Genomic DNA, 11,951 nt, shown 5'->3' with positions numbered 1-11,951 from the left:
GAGCAGAAAGCAAAAATGCAGAGCAGCAACAACTAGGCGTGTAAGTGTAATGACATATTTATATTGAACTGTTCGGTACGAGGCGTTTGGTTTGGCATGCACTACGAACCGTATGGTACACTGTAGACCAGCTATTGTTGGCAAAGAAGTTTGGCGTAGAGGGAAAAAATCAGCCCAGGTACAATTGCAACTCTGGTCCGTTTCTACTAAGAACAGAGGTTTTAGTAAGAGGTTGAATCAACTTCCAACGGCAGACCAAAACAAAGTCAGGCAAGTTGCTACATCTGTGTGTGGTCGAGAGAGAGAGACGAGAGCGAGGAGATCGTTTGGTTTATTTGCCAGCGAATAACGCCACTGTTGTTTGAGACTCCTTCACCAATACGTCTCAGCTGCTCTCCCAAGTTCAGAAAAAAAAATCAAGGACATTTCTCTGGAATTTCTAAATGTACGTAAATCTGGAACTTTCTTTGTTTGTTTGGCTTGTTTACCGTTGATTTACATTAATTGCAACTGCTTTTCGCCAAACAAGAGGACTTGTACATAGGATAGGAAAAAATACGCTTTTAGACCCTTTTCGATCACCTTAAACTTAAACTATCTTACAGTTTGATTATTGTGTTGTGTGATGTTATGGATACTGTTGAAGATGATAGAAATAAACTAAACGTAAACTAAGCTGTATTGAAAATGTAAGAACTGTGACATTTCTCTGAATCTAACCGAACCGTGAATGTTATGAACCGTTTTAGTTGCAATAGTGAGATCATCAGACAAAGTCGAAAGACCCCCTCTGGTCACTACAGAGCAGAGCAGCAACAACAGTGACACCAGACAAAGACCCCCCACCAGGGTGCCACAGAAATAGAGCAGCAGGAACAATGCCATCATGACAATGACATTGATAAGATCAGATGAGCATTGTCACAGCAGGCTCTAGGCCATGACAAACATTGGGGAGGAGACCAGGGGGAAGGTATAAAGCAGATACATATGTATTAAACAAGGCCTAATAACAAATAACTAAAGAAGGGTGGACAGAACATGGAGTCAGTGAATCAGTAGTGTAGATGTGGATGTGTGGAGCATAGTGTGGTGCGAGGTGTGTGGATGGAAAGTAAGAAACATAACATTCATAATGGCATGGAGAATGGGGGTTGGAGCTGGTGGAGACAGGTCTGCTCTCCTCAGGCTTCTCCCCAGAAACTGGCCAGGGCAGGGATTTTATAGCCTCCTGGAGGCACCGGGCCCAGGTGCTCTCCAATGAGCAATCAGCCCTAACCCTGCTCACCTATAGGGCAAGAGTTAATGCAAGGCATGCACACCCACAACCACCCTAGCCTCGGTCCCAGCCTCACTCATCTGCGAAGAGAAGAGCCTGGTCACGACCTAAAGCAGCGAGTGTCTAGGAAGTCCTGAGTAGACTGGATTTCCGACATTCGCGTTTCACCCGGAAACAATATTTTTTTGACCAATCACAACACTCGTTTCATTCACGGAGAATGTTAACAGATTTGTAAAGCATCAACGTCATTTTCTTGGGCGGTTACTTCCGCCAAATTCAACCATTTCCGGTTGTCACTTCCTAGACAACCAACAGCCCAGGTCTTGCCCAGCGTGCAACCACCCAGACTATAATATGGGGCATCACAGCATAAAAAGGAGGAGCAGAAGGGGTGGAGGTGGCTTTTTAGCGAGAGCAGCGTGTCACTCATGGCTACAGGCCATCACAACACAGGGGATACAGGATAGATGGGCACTAGGGACATCTGGGCACCTCGATGTGAAATTGGCTATTTTGAAGTATACATGATTGTACATGCAATTGTAGAAATATTAGACCTAATTGTCGAATATTTAAGCATGTTCTAATCATGTATAGCCTACTTTACTTTACTTAAAAGCATTTCCCAAATATTTTATTTTTTACCAAAAAGAAAATAGCCTATTTGACACCAAGGTGTCTTCCACTGTCGGGCGCAAACCTCCTGTCTCCGTTTTTCAATTAACTTCCGTTTTCTCCGTTTTCTTTAATAAATCAGTGCTGTTGAACACCCTTTACGTCTGTGTGTGGGTTTTACAAATATTGACCCAATGAAAAGTATTAAAAAGCCTAAACCTCCTTACTTCATTGGATCCTCAAACTGTCGGTCAGGCCACCTTACTCCAACTCAGATTTGTTTTCCGTCTGACTTCGTCATTCTAATCAATGAAGGACATACAGTCAACAACCATCTCCACATTCACTGGTCAAACCCTCCTAACTCACCTTTACTTTGGGCAAAAAGTGATAATGTAATAATGACACATGCAAGTATCTGACAATGTATAAAGTCACCATACAAACTCTGATGCGGCACAATTGTATTGTTTTAAAAAAACGTGGTTTTATTCATTTCCTGAAAAGTTCATATTTTGGACATAGTTGGTTTATATTATAATATATGATTATGAATATACTCTATTCCACACATTTAATGGAATACTTCACTCCTCAAATAACTCTTATTTTATTTTATTTACATTTGATTTACTCTGGCTTCAATACAAGGAGAATTTCTGTTTGTATAACATTATCTTTATGGTGAATAAAGAATAATATGTTTCATTAAGATGTTATCTAAAGCAGTAGTTAGCCGAACAAACAGGGAAATGAGTGCACACAACGTTCTGATATAGTAAATTAAAAGATAATTCATACAATTTGCACAGTATACCATTGTGCCTTGACATACCAAACCTCATAGTTTGATATTTCTGAATGAGTTTTGACAAAATGAGTTCATTCACAACAAAGTGACAACCAACTACAATTTTGAGGTATTTTTTACTTTACTGGAGTATTTCCAATTTTCAATACTTTTACTTCTACTGCACTACATCTCAGAAGCAAATATTGTACTTTTACTCCACCACAATTTTTTGAAAACTTTAGTTAACTAGTTACTTTGTAGATTTTGATTATTATTACAAAACATAAATTAACCACTTCAGCCATATTTAAACGTTGGCTATTTTCAAAGGATTTTTATACATTTTATACACTTGAAGACTTTCTGCATAATGAGTACTTTCTACTTTTGGTACTTTAAGTACATTTTTGATATCAATACTTTTGTACTTTTACTCAAGTAAATTTTCAATTCAGGACTTTTACTTGTAACAGACTATTTCTACATTGCAGTATTGATACTTTTATTTAAAGTTGTTCTGTGCAAATTTCCAAAAAACGACTTTTAGCAGCCTCTGCTGGTCATTACCGTCACTGCAGGCCGTTTCTTTATTACTGCGTTACCCAGAATTCCATTCGTTTTCACCGGAAGACGGAAGTGATTCAAAAAGCGTTCTTTTAATTGTTTTATACGATCTGTGGATCGTTTCTCTTAGCCAGTGGAGCTTTAGTTACCGTGAGCTGTGTTTTCTTTTTCTGTTTTTTTTCCGTTCTTCAAATCATACAATCTCTTAAAATCAGCGTGAGTTTCCTTTAGTTATTAGCGCGGTAGTTCCTGGCCAAACAGGAAACCAGCGCGGTAGTTCCTGGCCAAACAGGAACCCGGTGCATTTCCGCTTCCATTTTCCGGCCAGATGATGTCATTTTCGAGGGAAAGTCATGCTCGACAGCGTTCAATAGAAAATATATAAATAAAAGGCTTTCGGGGGTGAAATTCATGGAGTGGGTGTTGTGAAACATTTGCCACTCACAAAAGATATACAATTTAACTTTAGTTTTACTGAAAACGTTACCTAGTATTACTTTAAAGGTAGGGTAAGTGATTTGCGTTGGTTAAAATAATTGTTAAATAGCTCTATATTCTGATAGTACTCATTGCTATAGAGTGTTTGTTCAGTATTAGGAGTCTCCTTGTCTCTCCACCTCTTTATTAAACAGAAAATGCATTTTCGTTTCAGTTTCAGTTTCATTTCCAATTTTATCTAACCAGGACAGAGAAGTCAATCAGGATACAGATTAAACAAGTGAAATTGGAAGTGATGACACTAAGAAATGAGCAGGCAAAATTGGAACTGGAACACTATACAAATTAAGCTTAAAAATGGGTACTTTCTCCTGATTGGCTGAGATTTTGACACCTACCAAAAAATGTATTTTCTGTTTATTAAAGAGCTGGAGAGACGGGGAGACTCCTGTTACTGAACAAACACTCTATAGCAATGATTACTATCAGAATATAGTATTTTAACCTTTTAACAAAATACTTTTAAAAATAGTTTTAACCAAAAAATATCACTTACCCTACCTTTAAGTACCACCACTGAAAACAACCCATCCCACCCAGGTGGTGTTAAGACTCATGAATCTTCATCGTCGTCTTCCTCGTCGTCGTCCTCTCCCTCGCTGTCCTCCAGCAGGCGGGACATGAGGCCCAGGCGCTGGGCCACGGCCGCCACCATGGCCGCACCCTTCCCGCTGCCGTCCTCTGACACCATGAAGTTGATGTCACAGCGGGGCGCCAGGACTCGCACCGCCGACTTCAGCCGCTCACTAAAACTGGAGGGGAGGAGAGGGGAGGGGGGAAAAGCAATTTTTACTATTATGTACCTGTACACAAAATGATGACAATAAAGAGCCTTCAACCTTGATATCGTTGCTGTCGGGGCAGAAACCTCTTATATCCATTTTTTTTCATAAAATGTTTTGTGTTTGTTTCGTAAATTAACAAGTAGCAGATCCAAAAGCTCAAAACGTTTGTAGATCTGCTACTGTTACGACCCCTAGTCTAGGGTTAGGGGAAGCAACATAAAATGCAAGAGGACAAAGGATTTAAAAATGAATATATATTTATTATACCCAAAAATGTGAAAAGAGGTACAAAAATATAAATAAACTGGAGATGCCTAACCTATAACATGAAACAACTAAACTAAACACAACATCAAAACATAAGACAAAGAATCAAAGGGTCATAGTCTCTGGTCTTTCTTAAAGGGTAAGACCACTTTGGTAGAGGTTTGGGTTGTGTAGTTACCTTGCCATGATGTAACTCCAAAGGTGGACAAGAAATCAAAAATAATTGCTCCATTGATTAGAAATTGATAATTCAAAATATGCTCCTCATTGACTTACATTGTATGATAAAACAGCTCTCAAAGTCACTCTTTTAGCACATAAACAAACGCAAACAAGTTGATTCAGACAATACAGAACATCACCAAACCCAGTACTGTTTTTATTTTTTATAAAAATGTTAACTTCCTGTTGATTTTGCTATTTTTAGTAAGAAGAAAACCTGGACTGGATTCGCGGATCCGGATCCGGATCTTCAAATAGTAAAATAAGTAGGAAGTTAACATTTTTATTAAAATAAAAAACAGTACTGGGTTCGGTGATGCTCTATATTGTCTGAATCAGCTTTGTTCGTGTTTGTTTACGTGCTAAAAGAGTGAGTTTAAGAGCTGTTTTACCGTACAATGTAAGTCAATGAGGAGCAAATTTTGAATTATCAATTTCTAATCAATGGAGCAATTATTTTTGATTTCTTGTCCACCTTTGGAGTTACATCATGGCAAGGTAATTACACAACCCAAACCTCTACCAAAGTGGTCTTACCCTTTAAAGAAAGACAGCATAAGTAAGCTGACAGTCCTCTGCAGCAATGATTTCACACTGAGTATTTATAGAGGAGCAGAAGTGGCCACGCCCAATCAGCAACCATGATCATTAGTGAACCAGCGAATCAGTGGCACGGCCGATTCCCCACAGCTGTCCGACATTCAGCAGCAATCAGCAGCACTACCAATTCTCCACCTTAGAGACAAGAATGAAAGAATACACCAACACACAACTACTATACTATACTATCTAAAGAAATAACTAATACGAAATACGGTTGGCCGTAACAGCTACTATTGCTATTTTTTTAAATCCTGAAAAGAAACAGTTTTGGACATATGAGGTTTCTAGCCTGGCATGGCCAGACTAATATCACTGCGTAGACATTAGTCTGGAATCTCTGTGTGGAACCTGCATTTCCAAGGGGCGAATTAAAAAGATGCCTCTGATGATAAACCCACCCCATATTTGCATACTGGGCCATGATTGGTCCCTCACTACTTCGGAGGGAGTGAAATCCAATCACAACTGAGCGGTGCCAGACCAAATATGCCAAGGGCATTTTTTTTTGTTGCAATGGCAGATTCGTCTGGTTTCCAGGCTATGAGGTTTCCACCCGACAGATGATTTCATAGTGCTGTGTCACTGTAGACAGAATGGACCAGCAGCATCTCCTGGGCTTGATGTCAGGCAGAGTACTAGGGACAGACGACCAAGGGCAGAAGGCTATGCAGCAGCAGTAAAACGGTAAATGGTGCATTAATCCAAAGTGCTTTACATAGATTGTGCATTAGATTCACCCATTCACACACACACCGATGGCGGAGGAAACCATTCAAAGCACCAACCTGCACATCAGGGTGCAATTAGGGGTTCAGCGTCTTGCTCAAGGACACGTCGACGCTAACTCTGGGGAAACTCGGGATTGTGAAACCTCTCGGATCCTGTCCGGCCACTGTACGCCTGAGCCACTGCCACCCGTACATGTACAATATTTCCTCTACATTGGTGATTCTCAAAGTGAGGCCTGGTGACCACCAGGGGGTCCTTGGCCTTGAATTATGTTACCATGACACAATAATGCACAGGTTCTACTGAGGCTTGAACCCAGGACCTTCTGCGTGTAAAGCAGATGTGATAACCACTACACCATAGAACCTGTTTATTGGGAGGGTTTAGACATGATAACCACTACACCATAGAACCTGTCTGTCTACTGAGTTCAGACATGATAACCACTACACAATAGAACCTGTTTATTCGGTGGGTTCAGACATGATAACCACTACACCATAGAACATGTTTGAGTATGCACACCAAATGGCAAGCAGGTGTGGTGCAGTGGTTCTCAAAGTGGGGTCCATGGACCGCCAGAGGTCCTTCGTGCGGCTCCAGTGGGTCCCCAGCAAAATTAATTAAGGATCTTTGTTTAACTGACTTTCAGACAGAGAAACCGAGGACTGAGAACAAACAATCTACAACCATCACGTTACCATTAAACACTAAAGCACAGGCTCTACTGGGGTTTGAACCCAGGACCTTCTGCGTGTAAAGCAGACGTGATAACCACTACACCATAGAACCTGTTCAAACAGAAACGTCAACACACCAATCGTTCTTAAAATGGAATGCGGGGACCCCCAGGGGTCCTTGAGGGGGTTCAAGGGGTCCTCAGTAAAATGAGAAAAGGTTCAAACCAAATTAAGTTAAAACCAAATGAGAGAATGTGTAAGAATGACTATTCAAATAAGTTAGAATTCTGTACTAATAAATGTAGTCTGACAACCAAAAACAATATTCTGTCAATGAAATTGTCCCTGGCACAATTTCATTGCACACTGCACTACACCATAAAACCTGTTAGCTGATTGGGTTCCGACATGAGTTCTAATGTCAGAACCCTGTTAACAAACAGGTTCTATGGTGTAGTCGTTATCACGTCTGCTTTACACGCAGAAGGTCCTGGGTTCAATCCCTAGTAGAACCAATTGTTTATTTGTGTATCTCTGCCTTGCCTAAAGCATTGGGGTCCTTGGGGGGGTTCCAGGGGGTCCCCAGCAAAATGTGTTAATATAGGATGACAATAATTTTAACCTTTTATACTTTGGCAATTAAAAAATTGCAGATATAAAAGCTCATATGAGCTTGTGGATCTGCTATTATTGAAAAATCTTGACAATTTGTGCAAACCTTTGCGCCTCCGACATGGTAAAGTCCATAGAGGGGATACGAGGCGGCTATGCACGGGGTTTCTAGTCGTCTATGTACGGAATGACATCCGTGCTATTTCACCTATGTTGTGTGAGATCAGGTTGGTTCTGGACATATTGTATGAGGTTTCCACCCGACAGAGACGATTTCATAGTACTACTGTGTTACTGTGTAGACAGAATGGACCAGCATCTCCTGGGCTTGATGTCAGGCAGAGTACCAGCGACAGACAACCAAGGGTTGAGCCGCTACAGTACATGCTCTAGGTTGGTGATTCTCAAAGTGGGGTCTGGTGACCCCCAGAGGTCCTTCAGGGGGTTCCAGGGCTTGTATTATGTTACCATGAGACAATAAAGCACAGGTTCTACTGGGGGTCGAACCCAGGACCTTCTGCGTGTAAAGCAGACGTGATAACCACTACACCATAGAACCTGTGTGTTAAGTGGGTTCAGACATGATAACCACTACACTATAGAACATGTTTGAGTATGCACACGCACACCAAATGGCAAGCAGGTGTGGTGCAGTGGTTCTCAAAGTGGGGTCCAGGGACCGCCAGAGGTCCTTCGTGGGGCTCCAGTGGGTCCCCAGCAAAATGAATTAAGGATCTTTGTTTAACTGACTTTCAGACAGAGAAACCGAGGACTGAGAACAAACAATCTACAACCATCATGTTACCATGAAACACTAAAGCACAGGTTCTACTGGGGATCGAACCCAGGACCTTCTGCGTGTAAAGCAGACGTGATAACCACTACACCATAGAACCTGTTCATACAAAAACTTCAACACACAAGTCGTTCTCAAAATGGAATCCGGGGACCCCCAGGGGTCCTTAAGGGGGTTCAAAGGGGTCCTCAGTAAAATGAGGAAAAAGTTAAAACCACATTAAGTTAAAACCAAATGAGAAAATGTATAAGAATGACTATTCAAATAAGTTTGAATTCTGTACTAATAAATGTAGTCTAACAACCAAAAACAATATTCTGTCAATGAAATTGTCCCTGGCACAATTTCATTGCACACTGCACTACACCATAAAACCTGTTAGCTGATTGGGTTCCGACATGAGTTCTAATGTCAGAACCCAGTCAACAAACAGGTTCTATGGTGTAGTCGTTATCACGTCTGCTTTACACGCAGAAGGTCCTGGGTTCAAACCCCAGTGGAACCAATTGTTATGTTTGTTTGTGTATCTCTTCAAATAAAGGGTGCGAGCGCGACTCTGACTCTTTTCAACACTACTCAACTTTCTTACCGGGTGCACGGTCTGGAAAAGTAACTATACAATAAATCTCAATAAGAGAATACCAGCACTCACGGAACAGTCCTTTTAAGGCACTTTTATTTATATATTAAATAAAACCCATAGTTTGGGAACCCACACACACACACACACACACACACACACACACACACACACACACACACACACACACACACACACACACACACACACACACACACACACACACACACACACACACACACACACACAAACACACACACACACACACGCGCACACACACACACACACACACACACACACACACACACACACACACACACACACACACACACACACACACACACACACACACACACACACACACACACAGCACCCCTCGCTCACACACCTACTATAAAATGTAAACACATAAAACACACACCCAGGAAACCTAACACAAACATAATGTGCACCTAAGTGTACATATTATGTTTCCTATCACTATTTTTGTTTACTAATGTTACTATGCCTCTGCAATGTCTGTGGAAACGAACAAAAAACATTTTTCACTATTACAGTATGTACCTGTACACTAAAGAGTAAAGAGGAAACAATAAACAGCCTAGCTTCAACCTTGATTTATTTCATAGTGCTGTGTTATTGTATGTAGACAGAATGGACCAGCAACTCTGGGCTTGATGCCAGGCAGAGCAGAGCAGGGACCAGTGGACTAAAGTAACTAAGCTTGTAGATCTGCTATTTTCAAACATTTTAGTACTTTTGGTACTTTAAGTATATTTTGATGCCAATACATTTGTACCCTTACTCAGGTAACATTTTGAACACGGGCCGTTTACTTGTAACAGAGTATTTCTACATTGCAGTATTGATACTTTTACATAAGTAGAAAATGCGAGTGCTTTTTCCACGACTGTCAGGGACAGACGACCAAGGGCAGTAGGCTACGCAGCAGCTACAGTACTGTACCCCCCCCCCCCTCTCTACAGTACTGTACTTCCCCTCAGGCAGGTAGGCTTTTGAATGACAAGATCAAGGGCAGTCAGTGTGCTGCGGAACGGAAAAGCTAATCACTCCCCCAGGCATCCAGGTTATGAATCATATGACACTGTAGGCCTGTTACCTGTCTGACTGCGTACCGCACGCACGCACGCACGCACGCAGACACGCAGACACGCACGCAGACACACACACACACACACACACACACACACACACACACACACACACACACACACACACACACACACACACACACACACACACACACACACACACACACACACACACACACAGCACCCCTCCCTCACACACCTACTCTAAAATGTAAACACATAAAAACACACACCCAGGAAACCTAACACAAGCATATGTGCACCTAAGTGTACATATGATGTATTAAACGTAAATAGATACGTAAATATATGGATATAATATCTAGAAGTAGTACCCATGCACCTCAAAGTTATAAAAAAAATAATGAATGTACATGCTATGCTATTTCTTTTGTTACTACTGCAGTTATTCTTAATTATCTCTTTGTTATTGTCGTTATTGCCGCTACGAAAATAGCAGATCTAAAAGCACATTTATCGTTGAACATGATGAGCTTGTAGAACGGGTATTTTCGCTACTTTTGAGCGACACTCTTGTCTGATTAATTCTCTTGTCGCATTAATTCACAAACGTAAGTTGAAATATGGAGATAAGAGGTTTCTGCCCGACAGCAACTACAACTACAGAAAATCTGGATTCTTCTTGAAGCTTGACAGACCAGTTCCCTGACAGACACACACAGAGAGAGAGAGAGAGAGAGAGAGAGAGAGAGAGAGAGAGAGAGAGAGAGAGAGAGAGAGAGAGAGAGAGAGAGAGAGAGAGAGAGAGAGAGAGAGAGAGAGAGAGAGAGAGAGAGAGAGAGAGAGAGAGAGAGAGAGAGAGAGAGAGAGAGAGAGAGGCAAAGGTCGCTGTCAGGCAGAAACCTTGTATCTTTATATTTCTTTTTCTTTTTATTGTAAAATTGATGCTCTACTTCTTTGTACAAAAACGTCATGCAAAAGTAACAAACAGACGATCTAAAAGCTCACAATGCGTTGCATTGCGATGCGTTGTGAGTTCGTAGATCCGCTATTTTTAAATTGTTTTGAACATTTTTTAAAAGTGAAAGTGGCGAATACCACATATAGGCTCTAATGGGTTCGATTCCCGGGCCCGACGACCTTCGCTGCATGTCACTGCCTGTCTCTCTCTCCCTGTGTCCTGTCTGTCTCTACTGTACTATCCAAAATAAAGGCAGAAAAGCACCAAAAAAATGTATATATCTATATATATATATAAAGAAAAGTACCCAATGAAAAACAGGTTCTTTTTTTTCTCCATTTCCTGAAAAGTAACAGTTTTGAACATACAAGGTTTCCACCCCGAGAGCGACAAAATATAAAGCCATACAGCAGGGGTCTTCAACGTTTTTCAGGCTAAGGACCCCCTAGCTGAGAGAGAGATGAAGCAGGGACCCCCTCTATATTATATAAAGTTCAGATTCAACTTTTTTTTTTTTACTTGGTCTGCTCTGTTTTCCCTCTACACCTATAATCTCTTTACCAAAAATAGCTGATCTACAAGCCCACAACGCCTCGCAGCGCGAGGCGTTGTGAGCTTGTAGATCGGCTATTTTTGGCCAAAGTTCTCCTCAGAAAAGGGATGCTAGGGTTCAAGTGGTTAATGTAAAAAAAAAAATCACTGTGTGAAGAGAGTGGTGCCTTTGATGAGCCCCGTATTGATGTCGTCATCAATGTTTGTTTATTGGATATACATTGTACATACAGACAGACGGACACACGGACAAAGATTTTGCGGACCCCCTGTAGTAGCTCTGAGGACCCCCTAGGGGTCCCGGACCCCCTGTTGAAGACCCCTGCCATACAGGATGAG

General features: G+C 41.4%; 1 protein-coding gene across 1 annotated transcript in view; it reads right to left on the bottom strand.

The window, feature by feature from the left end:
- Positions 1-2,359: 2,359 nt before the first annotated feature.
- The window catches only part of LOC311057777 (hexokinase-4-like), a 58,075-nt gene continuing 48,483 nt past the window's right edge, over positions 2,360-11,951 (bottom strand). Inside the window, exon 11 of the mRNA XM_084074860.1 lies at positions 2,360-4,504. Coding sequence (XP_083930986.1) covers positions 4,306-4,504 — 199 coding nt within the window. The 3' untranslated portion in view covers positions 2,360-4,305. The remainder of the gene's footprint in view (positions 4,505-11,951) is intronic.

The sequence above is a fragment of the Gymnoscopelus microlampas genome (genome assembly GCF_963454915.1).
Source record: "Gymnoscopelus microlampas genome assembly, chromosome: 12".
Lineage (NCBI taxonomy): Eukaryota > Metazoa > Chordata > Actinopteri > Myctophiformes > Myctophidae > Gymnoscopelus > Gymnoscopelus microlampas.
Note: the sequence above shows the minus strand (reverse complement) of the source record. Positions and strands in the feature narration are given on the sequence as shown.